General features: G+C 38.8%; 1 protein-coding gene across 2 annotated transcripts in view; it reads right to left on the bottom strand.

Annotated features, from left to right (window-relative positions):
• Nucleotides 1–3353: 3353 nt before the first annotated feature.
• Nucleotides 3354–20450, bottom strand: part of ADRA1B (adrenoceptor alpha 1B) — a 35340-nt gene continuing 18243 nt past the window's right edge. The window contains exon 3 of one of the 2 annotated variants that reach the window (XM_069869721.1): nt 3354–5921. In XM_069869721.1, the coding sequence (XP_069725822.1) occupies nt 5374–5921 (548 nt within the window). In that variant the 3' untranslated portion in view covers nt 3354–5373. Of the gene's footprint in view, nt 5922–18915; nt 19161–20450 lie in introns of those variants that run through there. The other variant, XM_069869722.1, reaches the window with a different exon arrangement.

Below are 20450 nucleotides of genomic sequence, written 5' to 3'. Positions count from 1 at the left end.
GAAGTTTCTGTACGTTTTACCACAGAAAGCATGATTAATGATGTTGTGATTACTATATGTTCAGACATGAATTTCTCTTGCATTTCATAGGTAAAACAATAGTTACACATCCCAGGAGAATAATGAGGGAGTTTAGAGATGTTTTCATGTATAAGTATACAAACCTAAAATAGCAAGTAATGGATGGAGAGAACTTAATAAGATATATTGTTTCTGTCCCCATGTAATGTCATCTGAGCAGATAGCTCTAATGAGGCACATATATGTAAAATAGCTGTTCCCCTTTCTTCTGTGAGCCTGGGGAGGTTTTATTTACTTGACACATTTGCTGAATGCTATACATAGTTCTGCTAGAAAGTATTAAACTCTTGCAAGACAAGTATATGGAAAAATAGTTGATAAAAGAAAAACATGCCTGCGTAAATAAGAGTTATCTAGGATGATAACAAAAGACAACAAAATACTGTTGTCTATGGATTGTGTGCAGTGCATGAAGAGACTTAGGTGTTTGACAATGAGATCTAACACAGACTAGCTGGGAAATCCTAAGCTGAAAGCTGCCTGCTAGCATGTAGTGGGATATTGCTGGGTGGACAGAAGGCACCCTGAAAGGACCAAAGACCTTGATGTATGCCCCAGGAAGGTATCCCCAGACACTTAGGATCCACAGTCTAGATATATCTGCTGAGAGTAGGTACTTGCAACTGTTCTTTGGAGGGAAGAATAAAGCTCGCTCTTTTTTAAAAGGCAGTTAGAAGGGGCCCAACTCTTACAGAATGGCAAGTGGCATTAATTCTGTAAGAGGGACTCGTGGTTTCAGTTTTCTCTTCACTCTAGGGGCTGCATTAAACCCTAGGGAAAAAATTTTGGTGGGTGTTTGCTATAAGAAGCCGTGCTACTGTATAGCTGGGAAGTCAAGATGACTTGTGCAACGGGGAGGAAATGTCATGGAATTTTCCTAGGTCAGTGTCCTGACCACTACGTTACCGTTTCAGGAGTTTTAACTGATCTTGGGAATCATGACTTAACTTTTGCATAAATAACATGCTTCACGAGGAAGGTCATGAGTACCCCTCCCAGCCCCCCAAAAGTTATTGTGGATAGAAATGTTTTTTGGTTCCATTAAAGTGACTTAAACTATCATGATACGTCTTCATATTCTGAAGTATTTTCTTTTGACCATTCCAGGATGAAAATGGTATTTCTTTGTCTGATGCATCATCTCTGCGATACCATGTTCTGCCCTCTGAAGTGTGTGAGCCATAGCATGGTCAGAACGGTCAGCATGGTTTGGAAAATTGTAAGCATATCAGTTGTTGAGTGTACTGAAACAGAATCCAATTTATTCTTGTGGGAATAAGCTGGTTATTTTGTGGCCACTAACAAGAACAAGTAGTTAGTGTACCAATGCTTCCATACCCTAGCTACTGTGTATTATCATCTCCTGGGCTGGGCTCATTTGTATCAGGTGAAAGTCAAGCACAAAAACTGAGAGCAGAAAGAACATCTGTCAAATAGAAAGTTGCTATTTTTACATTTTCCAAACTAGAAATGCACTTCTCTCCCTGTCACATTTGGAGAGATAATAGAAAACATCATTTCCAGAGAGTAAAGAATGTAGAATGCTCTAGAGTTTCAGTCTCATTCAGTTGGATTGATTTTACCACAACTCTTCTCAAAAATAAGAAGCACTTTTGCGATAGATAAGTGTATTGAAGTCTAATGGGTTTAATTTATGTGCAGCTGAGCTGTAACAATACCATATGAGCCATTACAGCTGCGCCTCTCAACTTAATGGCTTTGTACAAGCCCCTAGTTAGTGATTAAGCGCTATACTGTAGCTTAACCCGGAGAAATTCACAGTGTTTTATGAACACCTTCTGTGCTAAATGGCAGCAACTCCTCTTTGGAGGCAAATCTATTTGCCCACAAAATGAGTTAATCAGAAGGTCTGTTAATATGCATAAAAATAGGCTTGATGGAGTATAGTCGCATCTGATAGACCACCATCGTGTGCCAGTCGCCATGTCACTAGGTTGTGGATGGGCTACTTGTCTAATTTTGGCTGGACTGAAAAAATGGGCTAGTATAGGCTTGTCCCACAAGGTTTGATCACAGAATCACAGAATCACAGAACAACCAGGTTGGAAGAGACCCACCGGATCATCGAGTCCAACCGTTCCCATCAAACACTAAACCATATCCCTCAGCACCTCATCCACCTGTGCCTTAAACACCTCCAGGGAAGGTGACTCAACCACCTCCCTGGGCAGCCTCTGCCAGTGCCCAATGACCCTTTCTGTAAAGAATTTTTTCCTAACGTCTAGCCTAAACCTCCCCTGGCGGAGCTTGAGGCCATTCCCTCTTGTCCTGTCCCCTGTCACTTGGGAGAAGAGGCCAGCACCCTCCTCTCTACAACGTCCTTTCAGGTAGTTGTAGAGAGCAATGAGGTCTCCCCTCAGCCTCCTCTTCTCCAGGCAAAAATTTTTTTTTTTTTTTTTTTTTTGGGGAGCCATATCGTCACAAGCTTTAATCAATCTAACCTGTAACTGATGATGATGCCCTGACCTGTACAATATCATGCATGGCTATATCCTGGCATGGCAGTGCACTTACATGACCTGGATAAAAGCTTAAAGAAGGTACGTGTGTTTTGGAGATATATTAAGAATCATTAAATCTTATGTTTGTTACAATTATAAGTTGTAGACTCTCTGGTCTTAAAATTTAATTAGGTAGTGATTAAGAATGAGGCACGATTTGTTAAAATGATACCTGAAATACATATCAGGTACTGCCTGAACTTGTTCTCACTTAGTTCTGTCATTCCTGGTTGTGGTGCTGGAGCTGACAGTTTTTCATTGCTTCATCTGTATGATGCTAGGGCTTGAATGAGATGGTCCCTTAGATGTGACCTAATGGATATGCTAAGAAGAATGGGCCTGATGTAAATGTCTGTCTTTGAAATGGCAGATTATATTTGTTTTGATTGTCTGTGGTTATTTCCAAAGTCTTGTTTCCCAACTTCAATATGGTCAATAAATTCCCCCCCCTCCCCTTCTTGTTATCTCTAGTATTTGCAGGTTTTGTAATATTACATGGAAAAATGTGCAAAGATGGTAGGTACTCATAGGTCGCTTCTGTATGGGATAAAAGCCTTTGTGATTTCCAAGGTAATTAGAGAATTATGTCATTGTTTAAGAAGCTTAAATGATAATCAGAGATCACACAGCCTTTGTTAGGACTAGAAACTAGTTAAAAGAATAATCAGTCTCTGAGACGTATATAGTTAAAGGCTTTAGAGTAATGGAATGCTATTTATTCTGAAACTTTGCAGTATCAAAAGAAATTGTCAAATATGGATAAAATTATTTGGATTTACTTTACACTATTCAAGTCATGTGTGACTCAAAATTTAGCTGAAGTGTGCTGTCAGATGATTAGATTAAACAAATTTATTTCCAATTAACAGTACTTTTGAAGAAGCTTTACAACACCCAAAAGTGTTTGTCAGAATACTCTGCATTCCCTTCAAAAATTGTAACAGTAGGTTAGAAATATAGTTTTCTGCCATTTAGGGGCCAAACAGGATAGCTTCATACTAGTATATCACAGCTAAACAGAATATTCTTTGTGGCAACCTCAATATCTGAACAACAAGAGTTTGTTTATCTGTTTTTTAATACTTTTAAATTTTATAAGCATTGTCCTTTCAAGATGAAATTATGACCTTCTCCACCCTCAAAATGGAATTATTAAAATAGGAGGTTGGCCATAACTTCAAGCAGAATAAGACCTAAAACATACTTATGTGGTTCTTACTATAGCATATGACCATGGGAAGACCTTGGAACATAACTTTCCTATCATTGCCCACTGAGCTGGAGGATATTTCATCTAACCACAAGCCACATCCATCCCTGTCAACTTAATGAGAAAAAACAAATTTAAGGAAACAAGAGGAAATGGCTTTCCTTCGAGACCTAGCAGTGTTAAATTGTCGCTCAATGTTTTAGTACATCTGTTATGGTTCATTCTCTGTTTCAGGCTTTAAAAATGTCACTAAAATTCCTAATATGGAAAGTCTCAGTTGCAGGAAGGAGTAAATACCAATGTCTACAGTTTGTACTCCTTTGCGTAAATAAATCAGTCATTAGTTTCATGATTCACACTTAATTGCAAGAGATAAAAATAATTTTAAAACATGACCTGAAAAGTCCTAGAAGATATTTTCAGGAATTCTGTATCGGTAACATATTATTGAGCTGGAAAATATTAATGACAGTGAAACTTACATGATTCTGTTGTTTTGACTGTTTCTTTTCTTATCCGAGTGGCAAAGTAAAATCCTCTAAATGTGCAATATTATTTTCAAAACATGATGAAATAACTAGAGGATCAGTGTATTTGTCCTAAGACTCAGTTTTGGACCTCCTTTGGTCAGTGTTCTTTTAAGCTGTGTTCACAACACTATTTATGAAGTATTTGGAGTGATTTATGAGTGTTGCTTTTAAAAATCAGATCCTCTGGTAGCCTGTATGTACACAGGACACTTACGAATGTGTTGCAGTGTAGACTGTGAGATCTTATCATTGCTGGTATTTTCAAAATTTCAAAAAAGAAGATGGCAAAGGATAGAAGAGTTATGTATGTTGGTGATAAAGGAATCATGGAAGCGAAGAAACTGCAGAGGGATTCAAGATCATCCTAGGAGTTACGATGGCAAACTTAACTGCTATGAGCATTTTATTCTTAAGTGAAGACTGTGGTGAACAGAACTTGGCTGAATCCCGGTCCTGTAGTAATAGGTACAGGTGTTTAAATTGTTGCGAAATTACTTTAATCTTTGATATTGTTTTCCATTTTGAAAGTGCTAATGTACAGTGAAGTACAACAACAATAAGAAATTACAGGGAAATTCAGTGGCAACTAGTACCCTTGGAGGGTACAAACAATACTGCATTGCGCACTTCCACTCTCAAGCATTCATACATGTGGCTAGCACACACGTACACACACACATTCATACACATTTCCCCTGCCAGCCCCCATATTTATAATTCTTTCTACATACATATGTGTTTGGCTGTTCCACATTGCTTCCACAACAGCTAAATAATTGAATGTGCACTTCCCTGGGTTTATGAAGCGCCTTCTCTGCATTCTGTTCTTGCTTCAGTAGTTTCTCTGGCAGTTGCCTGGGAATATGGTTAACCTGCACTTTGCTGCTCATATGACAAATCTGTTCCTCACTGGCTTCCCTCTAGAATTGTGCTGAGAAATTGTGGAAAGGTCCATTTCTTCACCTGGCCAAATGTTGAGCAGGTTAGCATACAAAGAGAACAGGCCGTTCATAATCTGTTCATTCCAGCATTATGTTTGCTTTACAGTCAGTTTTGTCGGTGTGTCTGAGATGGCTTCGTGGTCCCCATTGCTGGAAGCTTGGCTGCCAGCAGGAACGTGTCCATTGCGCTCTGTTAAGAGGTTGAAGGTAAAGAACTGGTATGGGTCTTTTTGTCTGCTGCCTTCCTGTAAGGGGCTCAGGAAAGAGCTGGGGCTTTTCCATTCCTGGAATGTGCACATCTCCATATCTGGGTGAGTGATTTTGCTCAGGTAGCCAGGGCTGGGAGATGCTGAAGATAATGTCCTCTGGCTGCCACTTAGGAAACTCCCGCTGTCTTCTAGAGAGTCCTTCCTAGGATGTTCAAAGGAGCACCAATTCCAGTTTCTGTAGCTGTAGGCCCACCACCCCAGCTGCTTTCGACGGTGGCACTGGCATTTTAGGATCTGTATAAAAGCCCTCTTGAACTCTTTGCTTGAGCAAGGGTAGATGATTGGATTCAAGCAGCTGTTAAAGTAGCCAAGCCAAAAAATCACCTTGAAGATCGTTTCGGGGGGCTTCAGAGCTGAAAACAGAGATCCTGTCCAGAAGAAACAAGTAGAGACAATATCTGAGATAATTAGTTTACTTGCCCTTAGGAATGTCCTATCAGATCACTTATAGAATCTTTTTATTAAAAATCTGTAATACATGTTGCTTTCTTTTTTAGTCTTTTGGTAATAAAATGTTACTTCTGTTATTGTTTAAGCTAATCAGAGAATGCTCTCCACCATCTGAAAGTTAAAGGATCACATAAATAATGTAGAATTAAAAAAATAAAAATACTCTTTGTGTTTAAATATACATATATGTTGCACTAACATCCATTGATCCCAATGAAAGCTCAAACCTCCACTGTCCTTGCTGCTGCACAGTGCACACATGGAATAAGGTTGTGCCTTCTTCAAAGAGCTTTCAAATGTAAATGTAATTTTTGAAGAAAAAGCTCTAACTGTTCCCAGGTGTCTCAGAAGGAGTGTGTTCAGACATACCTTATAATTTCTAATACGTTCTCTGGCAGCTTCTAAACATGGCTCCATTTATCTAGATTGTAATGTTAGTATGAACCTCTTGAAGCCTCAAGTTAATTGTGGTACTTCCCCTATCTCAGGCTTTAATAAAAATGGCACACAGGTTATTTTATGAATGCTTCCTCTTCCATTCACACCCCAATAATTCCCCTAAGAGGCTGCCCAAATGAAAAATGCATACTGGAAAGTCCATTTTGTGTACTTTTAGTATTAAAAACATGCAATTAATGACCTAAATTTAGCAAATGGGGCTTTGTGAAAGAATGTATGACATTTTAAAAGCAAAACAAGCATTCAACAGTTATCCAGCTAGGAAAACACCTTTGTGTCTTACTCAAAAAGCTGGGACTGGGGACAGAATTCTTATGTCAAGGACTAGACTGAAATTTGAGGAGTTTTTCAAATGGGAGGTGACACTCAAACCTAAATGCTACATCTCTGAGAAGGGCGACCTTTTACACTGGAGTGGTTTCAGATTCCCTGGGCTGTGAAAGCAGCTGAGTCAGTTGTGACTGTCAGGATGCCTTAGTGGGAAGGGATATGATTCTAGGCATATTTCCCACCTAATAGCAATGTAGAGGCCATGGCTGGGCCCACAGAACTATGCAAAAGCATTTCCTCCCTTCTTAGATAAAGAGCTGTTATGTGCCACAGCAGATACTGCTGTTGAGATGACAGTGCTGGCCTGGCACTGACTGTGGGGGGTCTGAGTCTCCTTAGCTCCCAAGAAAGCCAAAGGGAGGGATGTGTCATTCCTCACACATCTACTGCCCTCCTTATTGTGTCAACTAGTCCTTGAGCTGGCTCAGAAAAGAAAATGAGATGCTGAGATGGCATCAGCTAACTGGAGAAACTCTTCCTCCCCCTCAGTTGGGCAACAGGAGTCAGGAAATATCCTGTGAATCCAGAATAATAGACTTTTTCCCTGGTAGTGGTCTGGGATGGTGCCAGCTGGCACTAACTCTACGTATTGCTTAGGAGATTAAAATGGTGGTTTTACGTTGCAAGGTTCAAAGTATTTCTTTCATGACTCCTGCACTTTACTGACTTCTACTTCATGTGCAAGACTCTTGTAAGGTGAATCCATGTCCCTTGTTGCTTTATTACTGCTCATGATTTGTAGGGTTTGGCAAATTCCTTTCTGGTCCTTCTGATGGAGATCCTACACCTGTCCTGACTGATAGTGCAGAAAGTGCAGAGAGTGCAACAAGTCTAACATCAGAGAAACTATGAACTGTATTTGATAAATTTCCAACAGATAAATCAACACAAGCTCTTAAAACTGCATCTTGAGTTCCATACTCTTTGATGAAAGATTCAGCAACAATTCATCTGATTCTGTGGAACAAGCGATTGATTGCTGTAAAATCCTTAAGAAGCTTTAGGAATAGTTGATCTAAGTTTATAGCTGCAGCCAAGATGAGGAAGATGCTTCAAAATCTCCCACATGCACAGCTGCAAACTTCTTCAAGATGAATTTGGTGAATTATAGTTGCCAATATTTTCCGTTCAGTTTAGGGAAAAGAGAAGCTTTGTGACTTTACAAAGCAAGTACAAAGCATTATTATGTGCAACAGGGAAGATTTTGGAATTCATACTGAAAAATTTTGTAAATTATTTTTTTGAACTCCTTTAAAATATAAATATAAATATAAATTATTTTTAGCTCTTAGAGCCCAGTAAACCTTGTGAAGTGGCTAAAGAGCTCCCGTTTTTTCTTATGTGTGAATGTTGAATGATCAGTGGTGAATTTTTCCAGATTAGTTGGTTTGCCATTCTCTCATACTGTAACAACTGAGAACCTACAGGATGTTCCTTTACTAGCTTTAAATATTTTTAGTCAGGTTAAATAGGGACAGAGGAAATGCTACGGTATAGTTTTCAATAAATTAAAAGAATATATTAAGGAAGTTTGCTGACAAATTTTGTGAAATTCCCTAAGGACAAATGAAATGAGCAAAGCTATAGAGAAGAAAACTGTGAACGAGTGCAGATAGAATAGTTGTGCTTGTATAATCTATACTGCACATGAACTGAATATCACTATATACAGTAAAGACTAAGAGACCAAGTAGAGAAAAAGTAAGAAGCTGAGTGCTACCAAATGGCTAATCTTTGTAAACAGCTTCAAAAAGTATGTGTAACTTAAGGAAAAAAGGTAAGGGGCTTATGCTTATCTTTCATAATCTATTTCTCAGATGCCATTTGAAAAAAAGTGGCAACAGGCCATTTTCAGCAGCTGCAGCAAGCATTTTCTGAGCTCTTTTATATTAAAGGGCAGTAACACAGAAAAGCAGAGAATTTACTCAGAGCAACCCTGACTGACAGAGGCACCTTGTATTCAGGCCTGATTCTAGAAAAACCACTGAGCCTCGATTAGTCATTTAAAAGCTGCCATGACCCTAGTGAGTCATTAACAGAAAATAGATCCATTTGTTGGCCCTGAAGGGGCTGTGTGTGATGACTACATCATCATAGCAGAACTCCACCTATGAAGAGATCCTCCATCTCCAAAAGCTACAGATAATCTGAAAAGCAGTAGTTTTATACATTTTTAACATTCATCATGGTGAAGGAAAAAGGACTGAGGAGAGACATGACAATTCATCTTTAAAAACATAAAAGTTACCTGCAAAGAAGGAGGGAGTTAAATTGTTTTCCATGCCCACAGTGGCAAATTTATTAAGCACAGTGGTTTGAATGGCAGCAAGACAAACTGAAATGATGGATTGGGAAATGCTTTCTGTCTTCCAAGATAGGAAAATTCTGGAACACGCTACCTAAAAAGGGTGTAAAAATCCAACCCTGGAAGCTGTTAAAAACAGAGTGGACACACATCTACTGATTTATGTATAGCTGATCCAGTCCTTGGGTTGGAGGACACCCCAAATGACCTCTTCGGATCCCTTCTAGTCCTGCTTTCTATGCTTAACTCTGCAGGATATAACTGTGTTCATCAGGAAAAGTTTATGGCTTAAGTTCTGGCAGCCCAGCAGAGTTATACATTTGCACTACTGGAATCCCACTGACACTGTAGTCTTAGATGCTCAGTAAATATATCCATTATTTAGGCTGAGGATTAACTGTTAGAAAAAAGGAATGTCCAAACCAGATACTTATTTGGGCACTTAATCTCTTCAGGGCTTTGGGAAGTTTCTGAGTTTTTGTGTTCAGTCCCTCCTCACTGGGTGGAATCCCAGACTGTTTTCTACAAAGAGAGAAGAAAAGCTGTTCTTTAATATCCAGAAGGTGGTTTAGAGGGGTTTCACTATACATGCCATGTACTTCTAAATACAGTTCAACTTGGTGACTATTACACAAGGCTCCACTGCCTTTCACTGTATAAAGATATGAAAAATATTTTTATTAGATTGTATATTTTTAACATTTCCCTTTTTCTTACCTTGGACTTGGAATTAACAACAATACCTTTTATTTAGCTGCACACCTGCTTTACCTCATAACGGACCTGTCAGGAGCAAACAACTGTAGGCTATTTTGATACCTTGATAAAACGATAAAGCTAAGCCTCCTAGACACACTTTCTAAACATCAGACTAATGTTTCCTTCCCTAACCTCCAACTACTTTCCCACTGCAGTCTGACAAACAGGCTAAATATTTCCCTATACTGATTGATATTGCTGGAATTTTTTTTTGTGTGATTATCTACCTCCTCAGTAATTTATTTGCAATGGTGGTAGTCAGAGTGACTTCCATACTCAAACTGATCTCTCTTGTGATGTTTCATGCTTAGCAGCTACATTCTAAGGGAATGAAGCTGCTTTCCTCTAGTTACATCTTCGACACCAATGAAGTTTTTGCAAAGCCTGTGTCCAGCACAAATGGAGAACAGGAATTATTTCAGAAATTCAATTGACTTATTCAGTTTTGATTGGTTTTCAACCATGCTCAGTAGACTTGATAGAGATATTCTGCTTGGAAATACACTGAGCAACAGCAAACATCATAAAAAGGAGTTAAGTATTTTACTTAGTAAAAGCTGATTTCATTTTGGGTCTGACTGATTCTTTATAGTGAATGTTCATTACACAGAAAGTAAGTAAAGCATCGTCAGTGCAATTAGGGAACATTGTGGGAAACGATTTGCCATATTAATTATCTTCACATATTGTGCAGAATATCTGGTCAGAGCTTGACTGAGACCGTAAAACTCACAGTCCACTGGAGTCAATGGCAGCCTTTGAAAGCCTTTGTAAAGGCTCATAAGAAATTCAGTCGACTTCGGGGTGAGCAGCAGAAAAATCTTTTGGACTGGCATAATCCAAGTACTGCTAATTAATGAAAGCTCTTCACTGAAGGAGGTTTTGATGTAGCCCTCTTCAGAGGAGAAGCACACATTTACGCACATTCATGCACACACGTGTGTGTGCACACACACACACAAAACTGTCTCTCATTCTTTCCTGCTCTGCTGTTTTTCTTCTATCTAAATATCTGCTCCTTTGCTACCTCTCACAACTGACCGCTGTATTCTTAGAGAAAGGAGGATGGGAAAGTTAAGACCTTCTATTTAAGGATCCTTAATGTAATAGTTGGCGAGCTTCTTGACAAAAGTGTAATACACAAGACATGTTTGACTTTCCACTTCCACTTCATGGAAGAAAGAACGTAGCATCAAAATTAGACCTGCCAGTACAACTAACCAATCAGACACCCCTCCTCACTGACTGCTTCCAGGAGAAGGGAGAAAACTTGCTTCTCCAGTTGTGTGCATAAGCAAGAAAATCACAGACTAGATACGGTGACTAGCTGGAGTTTAAATTTGAAAAGTAACATGTAAGATAATGTTTATGAGCTAAAACTTCCAAAATAATCTTTGATATCTCTGTGTCATTCTGTTCTGTGTGCTATTTCCAGCCACAGGGAGAACTAAACAACTATGTGTAAGTAACCAAAAGGTGTTTGGAACAACAGTAATTTGTGAAATACCACTGATTTCCATTTTGTGGTTTTATTTCCTCCCTTCATCCTTCATGCAAGGAATATATATATGTATATGTAATTTATACATTACAGAACTGAAAGCCAAGAACTTAATAGAATTACAAGAACTATTTCAGTGGGAGGGCATGTTATGGGGTCTCTCATCCAGCCCCCTGCTCAAAGCATGGTCAACACTGTGTTAGGTCTCCTGAAGCCTTCCCTTCTCCAGACTGAAGAAACTCTGTTCATTCATCGTCTCCTCACACAATGTGCTCCAACCTCATGATTATTTCAGTTGCCTCCAGAGGACTCACTCCAATATATCATTGTTTTCCTCTGCATGGGTGCAGTGCTACGGACACAGCTTAATTAATTTTGAGTAAAAAGGGTGTAATCGCTTTGCTCCATCTGCTGGCTCCGTTCCTGTTACACAGCCCAGTATGCTGCAGCTTGTGTTCAATAGGGTCAGTTGAATAGTTTTACATCCCATGTTAATGTTTGTGAGTCATCTGCATGGGAGCGGTTGTTCTTTGTATATGTATGTGTATTTGCAAGAATGCCGTATATTTATTACTTGTACCCAATGGATGGAAAACTTTAAACTACTAATGATTTTTTAAGCTAAAATTAACCACATTCCCCTCTATGGTATGCCCTCTCTTTCTGCTTTTTCTTTATCCATCCAGGCGTGTTCACTTTACAGTTAATAATTTCCTTTTGTCTTCTTAATTTTAAATATTTGTTTCTACTCTCCTTATGTCTTATTTATTTTTTAACTCCAACTGCTAATCTCTTTTCTAATCACTTTATGTTGTGATAATTGACTTTCTTGTAATTAAACATTCATTTTTCATAGGATGTGTATTTGACATCAATTAAGTATCTAAGTTACTCATAGAATCACCAGTTCTGTTTGGAAGCAAGTATCTGATGCTCAGATTAGTTAATAGTTGGGCAGAAACACTGTTGAATTTCCTGGATTTAAGGAGAAAAATTATTTATAGGTGAGGTTTGGGTTATTAGGTGCTATGTTTTCTGCCTGTTTCAGATTTCAAACTTCTGAATCCAGTTTTGCTTAAATAAGAGCCAACCTAGGATGAGTGCATGTTCCTGTTTACTGGAACAAAACATATTGAAACAATCTGGAGTTGTTCAAGCACTTCACTGTGTGTCAGTTGATATTCCAGTAATAGCGATCTAACTGCAATAAAATATGTCGCCAAACAATAATAGGGTAGAAGGGGAGCTTCACTGCACAGGTGTTTGTCCTCGTCTTAAGGTTAAAGAAAAGCCTTAAAATTTGTAACTACTTGTCTTTATTTGTAACAAATAGAAATTGAAGTCTGGAGAGGAAACCTCCTTCTTCTTGGAATACCATAAAACAGAAATAGTTAGAGAAATAGTAATAAGTGTTAGAAAGTTTTGTTATAGAGTATGGTCAAATTTAAATAGTTAAGGTAATCTTGGAAGGCAAACATAGCCTCCTTCATTCAGCGCGGAGAATTATTCCATTCTGGAGTTGTTCTGGCTGTAGTTAAATCTAAACTTCTCAACATTCCATGCAAAAGAAAGTTCCAATATTCTAAAAATCGCTGTAGTGATGGAAAGCATTGCAAAGTACAAAATGATTACAAATGAGTTCTGAAACATGAAATAAAACCAGGAAGCTTCAACAATATCAAACCCTGTCGCTCAGTCTGTTCTCAAGAAGACACATTTCTCAAAAATGAGTATTGTTGTGCAAGAAATTGATGATGGAACTCAGTCTTCCTATGGGAAGTGACTTGGTGAAATTTGTAATGGGATGAGTGAGAGACTTTCCCGGTGCAAGATAGTCAATGGCTGCTAAGGGCTGTCTGGGAACCTCTTCTTCTCCCCTCCAGTTCATGCTGAGATTCCTGCTGTGGCTATAACAGCTGGTAACTGCTGATGGCTGAGTTATAGCCACTTCTTAACGAACGGGGTTCATGTAGCTCAAATGCTACATGAGTATAGATAGTAAAATTCTCCCTGTAAAAGTAGCACACTGCCTCTGATTAGAGTTGCTATGAATATGAGCTTAGAGAATGTGGAAAGGATGTATTCACCTCTTATTTAAGCTTTCTGCGGTCTGTTTTACTACATGCTTAGCCAAGTCAGCATGACAAGGTTTTAAAGCTAATTTGATTTCTAAAGCTCCTGATTTCTTTGCTTCCAGTGTTCAATGTTTGTTTACATTACCCTGGACTTATTTAGTAGAGAAAAAACCCCAGAGTTTACAAACAGTAGAGGATGAAATATAGAGTATGGTTATACAATTAAAAGTTGATTGGGAGGGACTGGATGCCTTCTGGAAAAGAGGGTTAGGATAACAGTGAAAAATGATTTTGAGGCGTAAGAAGAGCATCCAATTCAACAGAATAAAATTCAATAAAGAAAATTAAAGGAAAGGTGGTTAAATTATAACTACTACAAACAAGTAATGATGGCTAGAATTTTGTTGTTATTTTCAAACATGTTGGTGTCTGTAGGCTGCCTTGGGCTGTATACCCAGTGGTGCCTGGGCTGTCAGGCTGGGAACACCATAGGAATCACAGTAATCCCACAGTCATCAACATGGTGCAGAGCTGCACTCCCGTGCTTGTCAGGAACTTTTTTGTGTGTGTGTGTTAGGAAAGAACACTTTGCTGTTGAGGAAGAAGAAATATAAAACAAGGAATAACTGACTAGACAATGATATTGCAGAAGATAGTGTGGGAGAAACAGAAATACATACAGTATGCTGTTGCAAGTACAGCAGTTCTCATTCTTCATTGTTTTAATAGGTACATTAAATATATGTCCAAGGATCTAGGTCAGCTATTAAGAAAAGCATCCTGATTGTGAGGAATTTATATCCTAGGACTAACTGTGTCCAGCACTTGTGAGATTCTCTTTGCTGGAGCCTTCTGGCCCTGCAGTGAACAAACACGTGTGAGGTGATGAAGTTATCATTCAACCAGTCCTTAGCCCTTGAGTTTTTAATTTCCCTGTTTTCCGGTTGAGTTGAGGAAGTCACATGGAGAAATCTCTCATAACTGTTTTGACCAGGTGGAAGTGGTTTATGCTCACTCATTCCTCCATCCCATTCAAACACAGAAATAATTATCTGCAAACCAATACATTATTGGTATTAACTAAACTCAGTAACTCCAAACAATCTAAGGACCGATCCTGTGTAGACAAGTTCTTAAGCAGCCAAATGAAAGTAGCAGACATACACAAATGCAGAATCTGACCATAAAGAGTAAATCCTCCTGTGGATGTGTTTATGAGTAAGAGCAAAACTGAAGGAAAGCATTGCCCTTGCTGTCTCATAGGCTGAAAAAGGTTATGATTTCTATTTTCTTATCCTAGCTAAAATTCACAATTTCTTGTCATCCACACTATCTATCTCTGATAAAGATAGGTCTCTCTCACTTGAGACCTCATTCACAATGACTCAAGAGAGCCTTTTAAAGGCTCCAAAAATAGCCACTTATCTAGAATGACCAATATAAAGCCAGGACTTTACCTCCCTTGAAGCTTTGCTGATGGATGTTGTAGTACAGATAGGGATCAGATCTATTTACTAAGACTTAAAGTCGCTACAACCTCTTATATAACAAGCAATTGCACAGCAGAGTAGCTTTATTTGCCATTTTTAAAGGGAGAATGCCTATATATATAACCACAGAGCTACTAACATTGGCATTCCTGGCATGGTAGGATTGTCTCTGACAGTCAGAAGTTAAAAGATAATCAATCGTTTCCAGAGATTCTGCTCTGACCTGCAGTTCATGACTGTCATTCCTACAGGATCATACAAAAGATGGTGTTGATGCTTAAAACACTGAGAGTTGAAAATTATTTTTAGAAGCTTGGGGTTCAAGAGAGCATGTGCAAGTTGGTATTTAGAAGAGCAACAGAAAATAAAAGTAGGAGCCTTATTTGCCCAGCCCAGAAAGAAAAAGAATCAGGAAAACTGTAGTTTAAAAAAAAGAACAATTAAAAAGAAGCAACAAGATTAAAGTTTTTCATGCCTCATCCATAGTTGCCATATTAACAAAAATTCTGAGTATGTCTTGAATAACAAGATATGGATATACAAGATATAGAAAATACATGAGATATGGCAAAATCCCATCAAGCGCTTGCATTTTTGACATAAGCCCTGTATATCCATGTATATACTGGTCTACCACCTCTCAGTCCAGAATAGCTATGTTGACTTACATCATAGAAAGATTTCACTTGTGTTGCCCTCTATTAAATATGGTAACATCAAGGTCACTTTTAGTAAGAATCTTGTATGGTACTCTAAAACTGACAGTAGATAGGGACAGAAATGTGATGTTATTATTTTGTCTGAAAGCATTACAGACCATTGCAGCTTGCTAGAAGGGACAGGGGCCAAGCTTATGTTTGTTTTGCAAAAGATTAGGTGATTAAGAGAGTCTAGAAAAGCTAATCTAAATCTGCTGACATTTCATTTATTATACTTATATATCTTCAATTACTGGGCATCTTTTTGTGTCTTTTTCTCCTTCTTGCTTCTGACTTATAACTGAGGCAATCTGTCTTGGACATCATTGGTAAGTAATAGGAAGCTAGCATGGAGTTCAATAACACAGCTATAAAGCTATTGTATGATTTCCCATTATCTTTATTCACTTTGTTACTGAGAGACTGATGGTTATTGCTTTTCAGTTTCTAGGTATCACTTGAAAGTCCATCAAAGTGTTCAAAATTTTGTGATGGGCTGTGGAGGAGCTTTAGTGAAGGTACTTAGAAGCTCATCACATTTCGTTCATGTTTGTATCTCATAGATAGGCACACTAAAGAACATGCAGCTGAGATCCTGAGGTATGGCCTTGATGCTTTAGAACTGTACGCAGTTGTACTTTGTAACTTTGCTCAGTGCTTTTATCATGAGTACCAATCTGAGCAATAGAACATATGTTTGCAAATGCTTTTGGTATAAGGACCTTGTGTCCACAGGCTTGCTGGATGGCAAAAGCAATGTTTTCTCTACTATTATAATTTCTTTCCTGGCTTTGATATCAATAGTTTTGAGATTTCCTATTGCTGCCCAGTGGTTCAGTCCTGAATTTTTTTTTCCTTTTCTGGTCACTTGAGACAGGACTTGCTTCTGTCTCTGGGGTTGAATAGTCATCATGAGCTGATTTCTTCATATTTTTTCTGTATTGCTTTGCCTATCTGTGTTTGTAAGTCTGTACACTTTAAGATTTCCCTTTGTTCCTCTGACCCACAAATCAAAAGCTGACATAGGAAGTACCTCAGATTTTTTTTCAGTTTCATCTGCTTTGATAGCAAACAACTGCATTCTAAAAAACAGAAGTCTGTAAGTAACTGATAATTGGCATCCTTGGAAAGCCAAAAGACTTAAACCAGGGACTAAGGGAGGCTATTTCAGTAGTAAAATGAATCATCTTGAAATCATCTAGTCCTCCATGTATGACAAAACATGTAATGGTCAAGTAAAGCCCTCATTATGTTTAGTTTTACAGGAATTGACTAGAAAATAGGAGCAGGTTCCTTCTATCACCTGTGCTGTTGAACATTGTACCAAAGATTGACCTGCAAACAGGCAGAGGATTAGATTGCCACACGTATCAATAATTTGTCCAAATTCTGTGTAACTATTAACTTAAGGGCAAGTTAAAGTTAGAGAGGGACATGGGGCAAGACCAAAATGAGGTGAAGGACAAACGGCCCAAAGACTTGCAGAAATCAGGACCCAGTAGCATTGACAGCACTAGGCCTAATGTCTAGAAGTGTTTCCCATGGGAAACTAAGTGATCTAATTTGATATTCTTGTTGCAGAGATGCAGAGGTTGGCCTTACGTAACATAAATCTACATACTGTACTTGAATAACATTTTATTTTAAGAATAATTTTGTATTGGCTGACCTGTAGCATGCAGAATATTTTTATGTTCTTTTTATTATTTTATAGAGAGGTTTCAAAAGCTTAATATGTAAGGATAGTCAAAACAGTTGTATCTTCATTATGAGGCTCTTGGGACCTTATCCCACTGCCCGTTAAGTTACAAGAATTTTGTTTCTGACTTCAGTGGGTAAGATCACAGATTTCATGGGAGCAGGGGAGTTACACTCTGAGCTGGGAAATGAATAATGCTCTGCTGATCTCTGCTGGAGTTAAGCAGTAGGTTGAGGAGGTTAATATGCTTTAGTTAAAGTACTGGAGGTGGTGAATTTTCCCTTTGTGGGCTCTGTGTGTGTGTCTTTGTCTGGGAGAAGACTGCCAAGCCCACTCTGATATCTCAACTAACAGGAATGAGGCTAAACTTTACTTAGTAGCCAGGGGGAAATGTATGATCCTTCATTTTGGATTCATTTTTTATTAGCATAAAATTGGTTATCCCTTTATTTAAAGGAGTGAGTTTTAATGAGCATTACCTTATTTCTGCAGGGCTCTAGTTTTTAGATTAAAAAAATCTCCTTTACTCAGTGTTTTTCAGCACTGCATGTTCAATATAGTCCTGATGCCTAAGGGGTGGAAAAGAACATTTATTTTAAAGAAGCAAGATATTTACTCTTCAAAGCTGAGTCACTGAATTTATGGCACAAGAAGCTGTCTCAAAGACACATATGTCTTCCTTTTATTTTTCATGCTGTACCACAAATAATATTGAGTGGCAAGACAACTGTTTACAAAGCCATGGAGCATTTATGAATGTGCACAAGAAGGATATTCTATAGCTCCATTACTATCCAGAAATAATATCTGGTAGCTACTGGAATAAAACCAGATTTCTCACATGGTTTTGTTGATACCAGTTTTGCTGCATCATCAGGTGCTTAACACTAAAGACAGCATGGTTCAGTCTAACAAAAAGAGATTGTGGGTCATTCTTCATGCTGATTGTGTAATAATGCTCAGTACATAGAATCATAGAATCATAGAATCATAGAATAACCAGGTTGGAAGAGACCCACCGGATCATCGAGTCCAACCATTCCTGTCAAACACTAAACCATGTCCCTCAGCACCTCGTCCACCCGTGCCTTAAACACCTCCAGGGAAGGTGACTCAACCCCCTCCCTGGGCAGCCTGTGCCAGTGCCCAATGACCCTTTCTGTGAAGAATTTTTTCCTAATGTTCAGCCTAAACCTCCCCTGGTGGAGCTTGAGGCCATTCCCTCTTGTCCTGTCCCCTGTCCCTTGGGAGAAGAGGCCAGCTCCCTCCTCTCTACAACCTCCTTTCAGGTAGTTGTAGAGAGCAATGAGGTCTCCCCTCAGCCTCCTCTTCTCCAGGCTAAACAACCCCAGCTCTCTCAGCCATCTCTCATTATCATGTCAGTGCTATAAATCCTCTCGGTAGCTGTATACAGAGCTCTGTCAGAGAGCTTTCATTGCAAAGCCTTTTGATTCTTGCATGGAAATCATTCTGTACATGTTAATGTTATTTCTTTTTCATTGTCATGGTATATTTATTCAAGTGATATCTCTGCTTTCAGCACTGTATCAGTTCCCAGTATAAATCTGGATCTGATGCAATAATCCTTTGTCTGGGATATCAAAACGGGTAGCTGCAGAATATATTGAAATTCCAGAGTGGAAGAATTATAATTTTGTTTGGGAAACTAGTGGAAGAACACTTTTAACATGAAGGAAAGTCCTCTACTATATGCATATTTGTTAAGACATGGGCTTGGGGTGTTTCAGAAACAGCATTTACCAGCTTGTCAGATGTTTTATGGTGGAATCCTCAGAAATCCACAGCTGCTTTGCTATTGCCATTCTGCAGTCATGGCTTTACTGAGCGAGACAGGGAGCAAAACATAACACTGAAGATGTGGATGGGAAGGTGTGATTCAGGTTAATAGTGCAAATGTAAGGTGTGAGAAATACTGGCTAAGGAAGAAGACTGTTCTTCCAGGACAGTGAAGGTAAATATCTCATCTGGACTCGGTAGCAGAAAAGGTCTTGTAGTTTGCGGTCTGGCACTGATGAGTGAGTGGGTTGTGATTAGAGCAGCCCTGGGCACAATGGAGAGTTGCAAATCATCACTACATTTTAGATTCTACACTTTGCCTGACACTGAAATTTATTTTATAACATTGTGTCCTTTTTTGTAAGGGTTCTTAATAGCATTTCATACAATTTTGTGACTTCAAGACAATGCAAAAGATTTCTGATATGAAGAATACAGGACACATTAGCTCCTTAGGAAGTCTTTCTGCAGTGCTCTACCTTCTCCTCCAGTTTGGAAGGGCTGCATTATGCATGCCAGTAAAAGGTATTTTCTCCCCTTGTTTGAGTGAGCAATGCTTTAGTCATGCCTAACATTAACTCACTTTGCACTGATACACAGAGATGAACAGTGCAAGGTTCTAGACTGTGCTGGATAAATAAAGAAAAAAAAGATCAGGAACAAAGAACAAAACGAGCCCTACTCCTACTCAGCAAAAATAAAAAAAGGAAAGTACGTACTATTTAGATATATTTCTGCATTGTATTGCATACTATGTATAACATCTATTCTCCTTTCTTAGACTAAAGGCTGACAATTAAGAGTTGGGTCCCTGAGATAATTTCTAGATAGAGGACTGGGAAGCCAGCTGTCTATATTGCAATGCCATGATGCTGATTTTTGCACTCTTCTGACACGATGGTAGCCTCATCTCTGTGGGACACCAAGTGCTCGCAGTGCAGAAGTTAGCATGTTAGGGGCGACAGGCACTCAGTTTGTGTCAGGTCAGAGCCCACAGCAGTGGGTTTAGCCCTTCAGCGCCACTTCTGCCAACACACAATGTGCTGTGGTGGAGGCTTTCAGCCTGTCACCTCACCAACACCTTAGACACAGTTTATAGGAGAGGGAAAACTGTATTGTGACAAGCAATAAATTCTACACTCAAGTGTCTTAAGCAACAACTCATTAAAACTCCCAGGAAAGACCAAGAGTTTTGAAATAACTTCTCAAGGGGAAAACTGACACTCTTTCCATAAACTTAATTGTTTCTCATATTGCTTCTAACCTGTGACCATAATGTTTTTAATGCACTGCTCTGCCTCTGTGTTCATTGAACAGTTTCAGTAGCAATACTG

The sequence above is a fragment of the Phaenicophaeus curvirostris genome, chromosome 15 (assembly GCF_032191515.1).
Source record: "Phaenicophaeus curvirostris isolate KB17595 chromosome 15, BPBGC_Pcur_1.0, whole genome shotgun sequence".
NCBI lineage: Eukaryota > Metazoa > Chordata > Aves > Cuculiformes > Cuculidae > Phaenicophaeus > Phaenicophaeus curvirostris.
The sequence above is the reverse complement of the archived record's forward strand: the minus strand, read 5'-3'. Positions and strand labels throughout refer to the sequence as shown.